General features: G+C 48.0%; 1 protein-coding gene across 1 annotated transcript; it reads right to left on the bottom strand.

Moving 5' to 3' along the window:
* Positions 1 to 557: 557 nt before the first annotated feature.
* LOC123191665 (uncharacterized) lies at positions 558 to 2,781 on the bottom strand. The gene is made up of 2 exons (XM_044604318.1): positions 2,408 to 2,781; positions 558 to 576 (listed from the first exon to the last, which is right to left on the bottom strand). The coding sequence occupies exons 1-2, from the start codon at positions 2,686 to 2,688 to the stop codon at positions 558 to 560; spliced, it is 300 nt and encodes a 99-aa protein (XP_044460253.1). The 5' UTR covers positions 2,689 to 2,781.
* Between the last annotated feature and the right edge of the window lie 13,563 nt (positions 2,782 to 16,344).

Raw genomic sequence — 16,344 nt, 5'->3', positions numbered from 1 at the left:
AGCCCTTACCTTTTGACCAAGTCAAATGGGCCGGCCTTTTCACCGGAATGGGCCTCTGTTGGGCCGTGCCACGTGTTGACCTATCATAGGCGCCTCTTGTCCAATGAATGGATGACATGTGTCCCAACGATGAGCCAACACGTGTTTCCTCCGGCCAATGACAATTTTACACGTGGAAAATTCTCATTGGTCCGGGCTATTAACGAGTTATCAGATCCAAAACTGGACCCGATAGCTTAACGGCGACCCATTACGGTGGTTCCACGTGTCGGTCACCCTTGACGAAAGCACTTCCATGATGTGCGATTTATCGTCATGGAAGTGGACACTTCCGTGATGATAATTTTGGTAATGTCATGGAACACTTCTACGACAGCACATGTATGACTATCTTGATTCTGTCATAAATTTGTCATGGATGTACATGCATGACAGAAAACGTGACCTACTGTGACAAACACATATCATCACTGAAGTGTATTTTTTGGTAGTGATGGCCTTCCAATATATCGATGTTTATGTCTCGACCATTTCGAGACTCCTCGTAATGTCCGTGATCACATCCGGTACTCTGAACTACATTCGTTACATCAAAACACATAAAGTCATAATACCGATCGTCATCGAACGTTAAGCGTGTGGACCCTATGGGTTTGAGAACTATGTAGACACGACCGAGACTCACTTCCCATCAATAACCAATAGCGGAACCTGGATGCTCATATTGATTCCTACATATTCTACGAAGATCTTTATCGGTCAAACCGCATAACAACATACGTTGTTCCCTTTGTCATCGGTATGTTACTTGCCCGAGATTCGATCGTCGGTATCTTAATACCTAGTTCAATCTCGTTACAGGCAAGTCTCTTTACTCGTTTCGTAATGCATCATCTCGCAACTAACTCATTAGTCACATTGCTTGCAAGGCTTATAGTGATGTGCACTAGCGAGAGGGCCCAGAGATACCTCTCCGACCGTCAGAGTGACAAATCTTAATCTAATTTTATGCCAACTCAACAAACACCATTGGAGACACGTGTATAGCATCTTTATAATCACCCAATTATGTTGTGACGTTTGACAGCACATTAAGTGTTCTCCGGTATTCGGGAGTTGCATAATCTCATAGTCACAGGAACATGTGTAAGTTATGAAGAAAGCAATAGCAATAAACTAAATGATCATACACTACTGTAGGATGCTGCTAACGTGACACTACGATCAGAGACCCTTCGAGAAACTGTGTGCGATGCAATGATCGCAAACTGTGGTGTAGGAAAACCGTCAGAAATGTATAAAACATTTGCGATGATGGATGCATCAAACACGGTTCAGGTTTTAGTTGCATGTGCGATGAAGGGCATACGGTTCAGTTCAATTAACTGTTTGCGATGAGGAGGAATAAAAGAAACGGGCAGCCAGATGAAGGTGTGTGCGATGTACAGGATGCAGTTCACTCGGATGAACTGTTTGTGATTCGGCAACACAAAAGAAACGGACAGCCCAATCAAGGTGTGTGTGATGTACAACATATGGTTCACTCGGATGAACTGTTTGTGATTAGGCAAGAGAACAGAAACGATTCAATATAACAAGATGTGTGTGATACGCGGCAAATAGGTCTGTAATCAGAAATGTGTGTGAAGACTGATAATAACGCAGACGATTGCTTCTAATAAGACGTATGTGATATGCTCTGTCTACACAACATCTATTGGCCATTGTGGGATGGACGGTCATCCAGATATGTGGCATACAGTTGATCCATCCGACCTATTTGTGATGCAATCGGCCATGTGTGTTGTGGGCAAACGCTTTCTAGTATTCAACCATTTGGGATTGATGAATTCATCACCGACGTGATCCCGAGTGTGGTCCGTGTTCATCTGATCATCATCTACTTCTTGTGCTAGCCCGCTAAGTTTCCATTAATTGATGGCATTTTATGAATACACCACCGTTTCCCGCCATTTCATCACCTGTTTCCCGCCACCCTGCTATATTGTGCATAGGGGGCACGCGACGCACGGAGTCGACAAGCGCAGCCTATAGCACATCCACCTTTTCCAAGCATGCCAACCCACCAAAGCGGCGCCTCTATCATCAACCCCGTATCAGCTGTGCGGCGCGCCGCGCCTCTCGCTTTGCGGTGCTACAACAGTCTCGCCGTGCGGCGAGCCGCAGCCTCTCGGTGCTGACGTGCCTAGCTTGCTCTGTGGCGCGCCATCGATCATGTTGTGCGGCGAGCTGTAGCCTGTCGGCGCTGACATGCCTATCTTGATCCGCCATGCTCAAGCGCCATGCGCCAAAGGTCTTCTCAACCCTGGCGATGACGCGCATCACAGCATCGTCCATCGCGTTGCCGGGGAGCGCCCTTTTTCCTTCTCGCGAACCATGGGAGCACCCAGCGCCCAGAAGAGCAAAGCTCATTTTCAAAACAGGGTCAAGTGGTGCATTAAAAAGGGCTAATCTTTTGTTGCATCTGGCACGATATGAAAAAGAGAGAGCTTCGTCTATCGATGAACAGCAGATTGACGGAGCTCTTGGCATTGCTTTGTTTTTCTCTCCTTTCCTATCAGCGAGTTCTGATCCTTTTGTTTGAAATTTCTTCGTTCGTACCGAACCGCTTGCAAAATCAAATCCAGTTCCACAAGATCCTATATCAGCTATACATCCTCCTTGCATTTATGTCGGAGATGTCGCCAGTGCTATGGGCTTTGGGTTATGTAGATCAAAAATGATGAATGGGATTGTGGCACTCCACTCGCCGCCAATGCGGAAGGATGCCGCCGAAAAGAATGGAACACTGCTTCACTCTGCTGGATGCGTCGGATCCCATATAAGAAGCTCGCTGTTTACCCGATCATTCAAACATTTTGTGGGCGGCGCGCCTGCTCTATTGTTGCGTAGCAATAGAAGCCTGCTCATGCTGCTTCGGCGGCGCTTTTTTGCCTTCTCTTCGCTCTGGACAGGAGCGCTAATGGACACGGGGAGGGAGCAGGCGAAGCGTGTCGTTCGTAATGGAAAGAAAGACACCACTACTTCGCCTCTTTGTTGGACCGCCGACGTGAACACGGTGGTCTCTGACCAGGACCAGGAACCAATTCGAATTTGGATCTTGACATGTCGGTTGTTTTTAACCGTAGGCATCTCGCTAGGAAGTTGGTGGGCTCATCATGAATTAGGTCGGGGTGGCTGGTGGTTTCGGGATCCCGTAGAAAATGCGTCTTTTATGCCTCGGATATTAGCCACAGCTCGTATTCATTCAGTAATTCTACCCCTTCTTCATTCTTGGACCTCGCTTCTGAATATTTTGACTCTTCCATGCTGTGTCTTAGGAACCTTTTCAATACGGTCCGGATTGCTAGCTCCCGTTCATAGTTCCGCTACAGACGATACACGAGGAAGATTTTTATGGCGGTTCTTCCTTCTAATTACAGGCATATCTATGACTCTTTTTTACCAGATGAAGCAGGAGGCATTGGTCCGTAGAACCTATAAAAAAGAGATGGTTGTGGCGCGAAGTACTCTTGTGCACCTATGTCACTCGGCTCGCGCGCAACCCCGCCCCGTTATGTTATGTTATGGAAGAATTTAGCTTCTTGCTGGGCTGGTTATTCAGAGCCAGCAACTGGCTGCCGGATTTCGTCCCATCCGTAGCGCTTTGGAAGTCACTCTGGCGTGGCACTGCTAGATACTTCTGATCAATAGGAATAGGAGGAAAAAAAAGCTTATGATGAGCATCTATTGGAGTCGATCATTTCCAAGATCTAATTCTAGTTCCTTATTATGTAATGGAAACGCCTCACAATCTTTAGTTTTACGCTTACGCTTAAGGGAAGAAATGTTCTTGGTGGATGCAGGCCCTGGTACCCCTAAAATTTGTATGCCAGATGAGCTTACAGGACTGCCAATCAAGCGAGCCACCAGGTTTGAGAATAAGGTGGGATCCAAGAATGTAGTGGCTGGTGAATCACTGATCAAAAAGTGGATTTTTGAGAGATTCTTCATCGATCTAGTGGCCGGTGAATCACTGATCAAAGAGCGAGCAGCCGCCAGGTTTAATGATTTTGTGGGATCCCTGGATGTAGAGGCTGGCGAACCGCTTCTTCTTCCACAAAGATTCATACAAAACCGAGCTTGGATAGAACTGAAGAAGATTTGGCGAACAAAGAAAAAGGTAAAAGGGTTTATTATAAAAAAAATCAAAGGAGGTTATTCAGTAGCCATCGCGGGTTTCATTACTTTTCTTCCATTCAAAAACGCTCTTCTAAAAAAAAGGATAGCGAATGATCGATTCACCATTGATAGCATTAACCCTAAAAGGAGGGATATTGTGATAATAGCGGCAGATCAAACAAGAACTTGATGAAAAGATAGAAAAAAATTATGAAAAATCCGAAGCCCACCTTAATCCATTTTGTTGAGGATCTTGCACTTATTCTGGCCCTATATTTACATAGCCAAGAAAGGCTCTGGCGATCATGCGTGACTGGCGGAGCGCCTATCGCCCTGGCACGGCACTCTAAAATGCATGTTGGGTTGGGCCAGCAAGAAGACTTCGACTAGGGAGACGAAGAATGGAATTGAAGAAGGCAGCATAGTCTAAGATAACAGAATGGAACACCAACCAACAAGTAAGTGCTGGATTTGGATGGAGTCTCGCAGAAGAAGAGTACGCGCGCTAGCGCGCCCCAAGACGTTAGTCTTTTTTCTGCTTGCTGGCCAAGGTCAGTTTACTGAATCCCCCTTCCAAACACAAACCCAATCTCCATTCCTTATGAGAAATGAGCAAGACCATATGTTTCTCAAAAATATAGCCCCTATATAAACCTAGCCCTTACTACCTGAACTTCTTACCTTCAAATAGGACTAACTGCCCGAACCCGCTTGCTTATCTTCTACGATCTAATTAAGTTAAGCAATGGTTATTTTTTAAGTGACTAGAACTTCTATCAACTACTATTCTAGCACCCAGCTGTGCGTTTATTCTATTCTATTCTATTCTTCAGGTATTCCTTTGAATAAGTCATCTTTTCAGGTAAGACAATTTGAAGATCTTCTTAGTCAGCCTATCTGTATTCTTATCCTCTAGTGCGGATCCAATCAGATTTTATAAAGCCAAGGCCTGACATCCATTGTGGGGATCATCTTTTATCGGGAGACATGGCCTGGTGGTTTCTGATCGTGATTCCTAATCAATAGGGCGAAGAGCTCTTCGCATGATCTGGTTCTACCTTTTGTCTACGCTATTTTTTTGTCCCTTCTCAGCTGCTGTCCTTACTCCGGATAAATTGGAACACATTGATTCCGTTCGTTCCTGCCCTTCGCTTCAGGCCATAGTGCTTCTGAATTATTTCTATACCCCTTTGATGATGCAGCCTCTGACTCTCGTGGGTAAACTCCTACTTGATTAGTTAGAACTTCTCTATCTCAACTCGTGGACCTATCTATCTTCTTCTTTTTAAGAGATAGGGGTTTGCTATTCTCACAGATTGCTCATATTTATTTACCCCATTGAATAGTTTTTGCCTTGTTTCAGCCCTTCCTTCATCTGAACCTTCCAAGTACTAATCTATCTTTATGGGGAAGACCCTTCATCTGACCTCTGGGCTACCCTGTCAATTGTAAAAAGTAGTTGAGTCGTGTCTCGCAGGAGCAAAAAGAGTGAAATAAGGACGTAAGCCCCCTCTTCCTTCTAAACTAATTGCTTTCGCTTGACTCTTCTAGTAAAAAAGTATACTGAGTGGTTGAAGGAAAGCGAAAAGGAATGGCTTTTTCATGTACCAGATCCGGTGAGCCAGACATCAAGCAAAAATGGACATACAATCAAAGAGTAAGGAGCAGTTATTTGAAATGACGGGCGGATTGGTCAGAGCTGCAAGGAGAGACTCGGTTATGGCGCGATAAAGAGCTTGCTTCAATGCTCGGATTCAGGTAGAAAGTAAGAGCAGTAGCATATTCATAGGAGAGCTTTGTACTTGAAATTAGTAGTCCCGGTAGTTGGAAAAAAGCTCTGAATACAGATTCAAAGCATCAAGATAGGTAGTCCTATCATTAGTTAGCCAGTCATAGCAATTTAACTAGAAAGCTTGCTTCGGGATCAGATCATTCAACTAAAGCTGTCAGGCCGGGTAGGCTTTGAGGAACATTAGGGGTTCCTTATGTTGTTACTGAGCAGATATGTCTATTGTGCCCGGCAAAAACAGATTTGCAAGGACTTTGCCAAAGGCTTTCTCATTCGAAAAAAACAATTTCAAGCATATTTCCCTTCTCCATTCTCTGCTCGGATGATTGCCGCTTGTGTGAATTTCATTACTGTGGGTCCCGTGTGTGCTCGAATAAGATTGTTTTAGGATTCTATTTAGTTGAATTTCTTGACTCCGCGGTGCTGGTTATCGAGTTTATGGCGCCGCCGACCATCCAAAAAGTCAAAGATGGCGTCGGCATTTACTTATTATGCTCTCTTCTAATAGTGGTCCCTTGGTATTCAGGTTGTAAAATCCTGATAGGAAAGTCGACTGTTATACCTTGTTTTTGTAATGGCCTATCTTCTTTAAAAAGCCGAAAGATAAGGATTTCGCAAAACTTTTGCATTCCTTTTTCTTTGAAAAGAAAATCTTACCATTTTTGGGCCGCTATTACCATTTCCATTTCCTGAACCTAAACCTAACTAATACTTAGTTGTTTCCATTTCCTCATCTGGTGATAGATCCTCATCTTCTTCTGGCTCAAATCCCTTTTTCATATCCAGGGCAGGCTTTAGGTACGCTTTAGTTTGTAATCATTAAAGATATGCTCGACCTTGTTTATGTCCATGGTATCATCGTACGTACCTTCTACTATCAACTAGATGAGATAGGGCTTTCAAAGGTCAGAGTCAGTCTCCTCTTTTTCTTTTAGGTCGTTTAGCAGTTCCCCAACCAGCTTTCTCCCCGAGAAAGCCTTCCTGAGATTCAAAGAAAAAGGTTTGAAGGTTGATCTCTAGGATCAGTGATAGTTCGGAACCAGGAAAGGGAGGCTGAAAAGCCGTAGTGCTAACGCACGCCCTGTAGTTTGAAGCTAAAAAGACAGCAGCGAGCTCCGCGTCGAAAAGCGAAGCGAGCCGCGCTAGCGCGCTACTCTTCCTTTATGAGTGAGACTCTATCCAGATCTACTGATCTAAGAACTCCGTGAGCGAACTGAGCGAGCCATGAGACGCCTATCGGCAAGGCTTGGAAAAGCCTTAAGTTTAGGCTCCCTTCCTTCACTGAACTGATTCACCCGGGTCCAAACCTGCTGAGCTATCTAATTTTTCCTTTACGAGATCTCGGCTCTTCGGAATGATTGGAGAGAGCCCCGCCTCCTCTTGGTTGGTGCCGGGCCCGAGAGTGATGGGACTACTTCCTTAAAGAGACTTTCGTTCGGGCCGGCAGGAGGGGCCTTGATCTATCAATTGAGGGAGCAAAAAACAGGCTTTGCTCCCTCTTTTTTAAATGAAGAAAGAAAGAAGGGTCGAAGTTTAGACCGCTCAAGGTAGTTCTACCCATAGAAAAGATCATGAAAGAGGCGATCAGAATGGTAACCGAATCCATTTACGATCCCGAGTTTCCAGACACATCGCACTTCCGCTCGGGTCGAGGCTGCCACTCGGCCCTCAGACGGATCAAAGAAGAGTGGGGAACCTCTCGCTGGTTTTTGGAGTTCGACATCAGGAAGTGTTTTCACACCATCGACCGACATCGATTCATCTCAATCTTGAAAGAAGAGATCGACGATTCCAAGTTCTTTTACCCCACTTAGAAAAAGTTTTCCGCCGGACAACTCGTAGGGGGTGAGAAGGGCCCTGACTCCATCCCAAACAGTGTACTACTATCGGCCCTACCAGGCAATATCTACCTACACAAGCTCGATCAGGAGATAGGGAGGATCCGGCAGAAGCACGAAATTCCTCTTGTAGTGAAAATAAGATCGGTTCTATTAAGAATAGGTCGTCGTATTGATGACCAAGAAAAGTATGGAAAAGAAGCAAGCTTCAACGCTCCCCAAGACAATAGAGCCCTCATAGTGGGGAGGGTAAAGAGCATCCAACACAAAGCGACCTTTCATTCCCTTGTTTCGTCGTGGCACACCTCCCCCACAAGCACCCCCGGGCGAAGGGGAGACCAGAAAACGCCTTTCGTTTTCCCCCCTTCAGTGGCCCTAGCCGCCTTCCTTAACAAGCCCTCGAGCCTCCTTTGCCCCGCCTTCCTCATAGAAGCCGCTGGGTTGACCCCGAAGGCCGAATTCAATGGTAGAGAAGGCTTTAATAAGAATTTGGCCATGAGAGACCTTCTTAAGTATTGCAAAAGAAGGGGCCTGCTGATAGAGCTGGGCGGGGAGGCGATACTAGTTATCAGGTCAGAGAGAGGCCTGGCCCGTAAGCTGGCCCCCTTTAAAAGCCATTCCTTATTAATAAGGATTTGTTACGCGCGATATGCCGACGACTTACTACTGGGAATCGTGGGTGCCGTATTTCTTCTCATAGAAATACAAAAACGTATCACCCACTTCCTACAATCCAGTCTGAACCTTTGGGTAGGCTCCGCAGGATCAACAACCATAGCTGCATGGAGTACGGTAGAATTCCCCGGTACGGTCATTCGGGAAGTCCCCCCGAGGACGACTCCCATACAATTCTTGCGAGAGCTGGAGAAGTGTCTACGGGTAAAGCACCGTATCCATATAACTGCCTGCCACCTATGCTCCGCCATCCATTCCAAGTTTAGGGACCTAGGTTATAGTATCCCTATCAAAGAGCTGACGAAGGGGATGAGCGGAAGAGGTCGTCTACTGGACGCGGTTCAAGTAGCGGAGACTCTTGGAAAAGATGGACTAAAAAGTCCCCAAGTTAGCGTATTATGGGGGACCGTCAAGCACATCCGGCAAAGATCGAGGGGGATCTCGTTGTTGCATAGCTCAGGTCAGAGCAAGGTGCCATCAGGCGATCAATAGGCAGTCTCACGATCGGGCATGAGTGTCCTGAAGAAGAAATTGTATACTCCCTTTGGTCGGAAGGCGGTGGGGGAAGGAAGGGGACACTGGGCGGGATCTTTCAGCAGCGAATTCCCCATATAGATAGAGGCGCCTATCAAAAAGATACTCCGAAGGCTTCGGGATCGAGGTCTCATTAGCCGAAGAAGACCCAGGCCAATCCACGTGGCCTCTTTGACCAACGTCAGCGACAAAGACATAGTAAATTGGTCCGCGGGCATCGCGATAAGTCCTCTGTCCTACTACAGGTGCTGCGACAACCTTTACCAAGTCCAAACGATTGTCAACTACCAGATCCGCTGGTCCGCTATATTCACCCTAGCCCACAAGCACAAATCTTCGGCACAGAATATAATCCTAAAGTACCCCAAAGACTCAAATATAGTCAATCAAGAAGGTGGTAAGACCCTTGCTGAGTTCCCAAATAGCATAGAGCTTGGGAAGCTCGGACTCGGTCAAGATCCGAACAACGACGGAGCACTCAACTACATGTTTAATAAGTAGTTGTCTTTTTCTATTTGGATTTTAGCGAACAGGCGTTTACATGAGATTAGTTGAGTAGGCTTGACTTATCTGCTATAAGATAGCTAGTTGTGGGGCTTTCGAAAAACAGGCTGAAGGCTTCACTATCGCTCATGGCTTGTATTGTAGTCGTAGTCTTGTAGTCGGCCCTCCATGCCTCTTTAGTCTTTCTAATCCTGAGGCTTTTCCTTCATTCATTTTGCGGTAGCTTACGCGTCAGAAAAATAGAACCTTTCCGGCCCGGAAGATCGCTGCTTCGCTTCTGGCGACTAGGTTCTACCCACAATGGCTAAAGCTACCTTGAATCAATCAATGAATGAATGATTCGTAACCCCCATGGGTTCGAGGACCCGTTGGTCAAAGGAAAAGGGGGGGTCCAGATTCCAAGACGGAGCCGTATGAGGCGAGAGTCTCATGTACGGTTCCTTTGAGAAGGGTGTGATACCACCACCTATCAGGCCCGACGAGCGGTCCACGGAGCTGCATCCCTACTCACCCGGTCTATGCACATCGCTCTTTCCAGGAGGTTGGCTGCCTATCCTAGATCTTCCCATTTCCAAGAAGATCCCTTGTTCGATCTGGTTTAGTATCAAGGTTCTTCTTTTTCTGTTTCTATATATATGGGTCCGTGCAGCATTTCCACGATATCGTTATGATCAATTAATGGGACTTGGCCGGAAAGTGTTCTTGCCTCTATCATTAGCTCGGGTAGTCCCCGTTTCAGGTGTTTCAGTCACCTTTTGATGGCTCCCTTAATGTATGTGCCAGGAAGTTTCTTCTGAAGGGGGCTACTCCCCGAAAATGCCCCGCCCCTTGTTCATTTGTCGTTGGGGATTCATTGCTCGTTCTGCGGTTATAAGTAACGTAGCCAGCCTAATTTCTAGAATAGGGTTGCGGGTAGGAGGGCTTTATTTGTGCAATCTTGCTCGCAACACCCTCTCCTCCGGCGAACCTGCGATCGCCGCCTCTAACTGAATGCTCAACTGAGGTCGTGTACAACAACCTTAACCGCCTCTCACGCTCATGTATTGCGTGAAGATTGAAAAACTTTTGAGAATGTCAAAAGTATGAAACAATTGCTTGGCTTGTCATCGGGGTTGTGCATGATTTAAATATTTTGTGTGGTGAAGATAGAGCATAGCCAGACTATATGATTTTGTAGGGATAACGTTCTTTAGCTATATTATTTTGAGAAGACATAATTGCTTTGTTAGTATGCTTGAAATATTATCATTTTTATGTCAATATGAACTTTTGTCTTGAATCTTTCGGATCTGAATGTTCATACCACAATTAAGAAGAATTACATTAAAACTATGCCAAGTAGCACTCCGCATCAAAAATTCTGTTTTTACCATTTACCTACTCGAGGACAAGCAGGAATTAAGCTTGGGGATGCTTGATACGCCTCCAACGTATCTATAATTTTTGATTGCTCCATGCTATATTATCTACTGTTTTGGACATTATTGGACTTTATTATCCACTTTTATATTATTTTTGGGACTAACCTATTAACCGGAGGCCCATCCCAGAATTGATGTTTTTGCCTGTTTTAGGGTTTCGAAGAAAAGGAATATCAAGCGGAGTCCAAACGGAATGAAACCTTCGGGAACGTGATTTTCTCATCGAATACAACTCAAGGAGACTTGGACCCAATGCCAAGACCACGTAACAGGAGGCCATGAGGTAGGGGGCGCGCCTACTGTCGTGGTTCTAAGCCTGACAATAGAGTGGGGGGTAGGTATGGAGAGGCAAGGTCCTAGCTATGGAGAGGTTGTAAACACAAGGGATGTACGAGTTCAGGCCCTTCTCGGAAGAAGTAAAAGCCCTATGTCTCGGAGCCCGGAGGCGGTCGAGTGGATTATGTGTATATGAGTTACAAGGTGCCGAACCCCTCTACCTGTGGAGGAGGGTGGCTTATATAGAGTGCGCCAGGACCCCAGCCAGCCCACGTAGGAGAGGGTTTAAGGTGAGTTAAGTCTGGGGCGTTACTGGTAACGCCCCACATAAAGTGTCTTTACTATCATAAAGTCTACTTAATTACAGGCCGTTGTAGTGCAGAGTGCCTCTTGACCTTCTGGTGGTCGAGTGAGTCTTCGTGGTCGAGTCCTTCAAGTCAGTCGAGTGAGTCCCTCGTTGGTCGACTGGAAGGTGACCTCTTCCAAGGGTGTCCTTGGGCAGGGTACTTAGATCAGGTCTGTGACCCTACCCTAGGTACATGACCCCATCATTAGCCCCCGAATGGATTGAGGCTTCGAGTGAGGAAGGAGTTGATATTATTTCCGATTAACCTTTGCACACTAGTCGTGCGTTGTTCTGGACCAAAGAATCTCTTCGTCGATAGTGAGCAACTTGTCTTCAGTCGACTCGATCCATTCTCTTCTTTCGTCGAGTGATCCTTCGGGCTTCGACGATCTCCGAGCGACGGATCGCAGGAAACCCCGCGTCTGACAAACCGATCTGCCGTTCGCGGATCCCGCGGGATGCGAAATTTGGAGAAGCACGCGAAGCAGAGCGGACCGCGGCGTTCGGATGGGACGGGACATAGACGCCTCGATCTCCGCGCCGCTTTCTTCGCCACGTATCCCGCCTGCCTAACTGTTCCTAGATATGATTAGATCGACCGGGCCCACCTGTCATCCACTCGGAAGGGACCTTATAAATGCGCCCGGCGAGGGTTTTTTGTACTGTGCCTCAGCATTCTCTTTCTCTGCTCTCTTCGTCTCCGCCCAACGCGCTCGCTCTCGCCTCCGCACAACTTCCCCTCGCGCGTCTCACCGGCAACCATGGCCAAGGAGAAGACGGCGGCGCTGGAACGCGCGAAGAAGGCGTCGGCGACGGAGAAGGCGAAGGGGAGATCCACCAGCCGCGGCGGGTCTTCGTCCAGATCCCGCCTGCCGAAGGGCTGGGTCCAAGGAGATTGGATCCAGTCGACCATCACAGAGAAAGATCTCCTCGACATGGCCAACGAGGGCTTGATCCCCCATGGAGCTGCGAGGCTTCCGGGGAAGGAGTGGCAGCCCCAGCCAGAAGAGGGTGAGTGCGTGCTCTTGGCCACCCATGTTGATCGTGGATTTTCTTTGCCGCCGAGTATTTTCTTTCGTGGTTTCTTGAACTTCTTTGGAGCGCAGCTCCACCACTTTACCCCAAATTCTACCGCCTATCTTGCCGCGTTCTTGTCCATGTGTGAGGGTTTTCTGGGCTGTCGACCGCACTGGGGCTTGTTCAAGCATATATTCATGTGTCGCTCTCAGACCATGAAGAAGGCGAGCCCAAGCGACGAAAGAACCCGAGTCGTCCAAATGTGTGGGGGGCTGGGGATCCAGGTGAGGAATAAGAGCACCTTCCCAGCCATGACTTTTCCCGAGTCAGTCAGAGGCTGGCAGTCGACCTGGTTCTACTGCCAGGATCAGTCGACGCCGGGGCAATCGAGTGGACTCCCTCAGTTTACCATGGACCGAGTGAACAAGCCCTCCTCTCTGAAGTTGATTCCGGAGGAGAAAGCTGACGTGAAGATGTTGATGGAGCGCGTGGTGCAGTTGGTTCGGGAGGGAGTGACGGGCATGGATCTCCTGGAGGTTTTCCTTAGGCGTCGTATCCAGCCCCTTCAGTTCCGGAGCCACTGCATGTGGTTGTACTGTGGGACTGAAGACGAGACTCGAGTCCATCCAGACGCAGTCGACGATGTCACTCTGGAAAGATGGATGGCCGCCGTTACCGGAAACAAGGATAACCCACGCGGAGCCAGAAGGATTCCTCCACTCGACCACAACAGTGATCCAAACAAGGTATGCCTGCTCTGCTCTCCACTGTGTTCTTGTCATATTCATTTCTGTTTATTCTGCCAATTGGTCGATTGATCCTTGTCTTGATGTCTACCAGGCCCTCACCGAGCTGTACTCGATGCCCAATGGAGCACAAGCCCCGACTGAGGAGGGTGAGGCGAGTGGGGGCAAGAGCCAGGAGGAGGAGGAATGGGACTCGGACGTTGCTGAGGATGATGATGACGATGATGATGATGACGGTGATGAAGATGACGCTGAAGACGAGGAAGAAGAGGAGGAGGAGGTCGTACCACCGCGCTCAGAAAGGCGGTCGAAGCTTGTCCACGACCCTTCGACTGAACGTGGCAAGGGAGTTGCGACCGCTGCCCAGTCGACCAAGCGCCCTCGGACCACCTCTCCGGCGCCGACTGAAAAGGCACCGAAGCAGCCCAGGGCGGCTCCGTCAAAGCCGACCAAGCTCCTGCCGAAGATGAAGGTGTCCATCCCCACCATATCAGGGTAATCATGCTGCTTAAGTCTTCTTATTTTGTGTGAACTTTGTCTCTGGTTGACGCTGAAGTTAGTCGACTGATTCTTTGGAGTTGCAGTGCTGCTACTTCTGAGACCTCACCCCGGGCTGATGACCATGAGATGGAGGACGCAGCAACTTCAAAACCAGGTACTATATTCTTAACGCCGTTTTTAGTCGACTGACTCATGATCTCTAATCTTGATTCTTCTCTGTAGCTCCACCCAATGTTGTTATCACTCTCCCTGATGATGATGAGGATGAGGAACCGCTGAAGCGCAGAAAGAGTAGGAAAGCGTCTGCCAGCAGGGTGCCCCAGGATGTGACGGCGCCTGAGACTCTGATTGCGGAGGAAGAGAATACCACTCGACACACTGTGTCCTTCGCAGATCCACTGACGAGTGCTCAGCAGCCCTCCCTCTTCACGACACACCGCGTCCCAGAGGACCAAGATGGTGCCGCGAAGGAGGCGATACGCCAGGCAGGGATCATGATGGAGCAGTTAAGGACCATCCGGGATGCGAGCCAGGCAGCTTACGACGCCAGTTCTGCCCTTCAAAGCAATGTTCAGGTCAGTCGACCACCGCCTGTTCTGTTAGGATATGCTATCAAAAACTTTTCTTTCCAGAATTTATAGTAGTCACCCACTGGGTGTGTCGACTTAGACTCCGTGTTAGCGGGGGCACGCTGAGTGCACCCGCTGGGTGTAGTCCCCAAGGCTAAGGTCGACTGCTGGCAGTCGGCCTTAGGCTTTATAATTTCAGTCTTTGCGTCATTCGACTATGTCGACTGGATTTCGCAAATTGGTCGACCGGTCGACTTTGTCTTCAATAGGATTAGTGGGGGCACACTGAGTGCACCCACTGGGTGTAGTCCCCGAGACTACGGTCGAATGCTTGTATTCGGCTGTAGTCTTAGAAACGTGTGATTTTTCCTTTTTCACTCGGAAGTGAATTATATTTGACATTTAGTCGATTGGTTCTTCGCAGAACTCCTGTGATCTTGTGGCTCGCTACTCTGAGCTGAAAAACAAGCACACTCAACTCGAGCTGAACTTGAAGCTGGTTCAAGAGAAGCTGACGAAGGCAAAGGAGGAGACCGAAGGTATGTTTGGTGAGACCCTGACGACTGCTTTTCCCCTTGTTTGTTTCAAAATCTGATCTTGCTGTAACTTGCAGGTAAGGTAAGGGAGGCCCAACAGAAGAAAGACCTTGAACTAGCTGAGAAGATCAAGCTTGCTGACGAGAAGTTAGCTTTAGTCACCAAGCTTGAACAAGACAATACCAATCTGAAAGCTGCTCTTGGGATCGCCAACAAGGAGGTCAGTCGACTGCAAACTGATAAAGCTGCCCTGACCGACCAAGTCAGTAAGTTGACTGGGAAGAAAAATGATCTGGAGGCCTTCCTGAGTGGTCTTGCCAAGAAGCTGTTTCTTATGCTTGAAGGTAAACCTCTATGCTCGGCAATCATTTCCAATCGTGGTTTTTCCATTCGACCATTCCCTTGACTCAGTGATCGTCCTTGCAGAATTTTGCCAAAACTTTGAAGAAGAAACTAGCCGGCTGGAGCCAAACCTCGACCCCGTCAATTCTCCGGTGAACGACGAAGTTGCCATGGATGTTTTCCGACTGGAGTCCCGTGTTGCAGCTGTCGTGGACTATCTCGCAAGGCTGAAGGTCGCCACATCTCGCATCGACTCGACGCTCTGGCCCGGGGAGACACTTCAGAATGACCTTGAGTCGCTGATGGCTCGCTTGAACACGATCCCTGGTCGAGTGCAGGAATGGAAGAAGTCCTCGGCTCGGTGCGGTGCAGATGTTGCTCTGTGTCTGGCCCGAGTCCACTGCAAAGATGCGCGAGAAGAGAAGCTGGCGGCCCTCCGGGTGGCCAACACCAAGAAACACGACTTCATGTCCTTTATGGAAACTTTCCTTGCGGCTGCCACTCGGATTGCAGACGGAATTGATCTTGATGAGTTTGTTGCACCTTCCAGCCCTCCACAGGAGGGGTAAAAAACTTCTTCTAAGCTCGACGCTTTAAATTTTCCTCGGTATGCCGAGTGGAATTGTAACCGATAAACCTTAACGGGCTTAACGCCTGAGCACTTTCGGTTCCTTTAGATATCGATTCGAACTTGAATTTGGTGCTTGAATATGATTGCTTTTGGCTCGAAATGTCTTTTGCAGGTTCAAAGCAGGGCGCTTTTACCGCAATCGACTTATTCCTTAGTCCACTTAGGCGAGCACTGGGCTGCGGCTAAGCCTCCGAGTGGAAGTCCGGCTTACCACTCGGTAGGATTTTTATAACTTAGGCGAGTACTTGGACTGCAGCTAAGCCTCCGAGTGAGAGGTTTGCTCTTCACTCGGTAGGATTTTGATAACTTAGGCGAGTACTTGGACTGCAGCTAAGCCTCCGAGTGGAAGTCCGGCTTACCACTCGATAGGATTTTTATATCTTAGGCGAGCACTGGGCTGCAGCTAAGCCTCCGAGTGAGAGGTTTGCTCTTCACTC

The sequence above is a fragment of the Triticum aestivum genome, chromosome 2A, assembly GCF_018294505.1.
Source record: "Triticum aestivum cultivar Chinese Spring chromosome 2A, IWGSC CS RefSeq v2.1, whole genome shotgun sequence".
In the NCBI taxonomy this organism is placed as follows: domain Eukaryota; kingdom Viridiplantae; phylum Streptophyta; class Magnoliopsida; order Poales; family Poaceae; genus Triticum; species Triticum aestivum.
The sequence above is the reverse complement of the archived record's forward strand: the minus strand, read 5'-3'. Positions and strand labels throughout refer to the sequence as shown.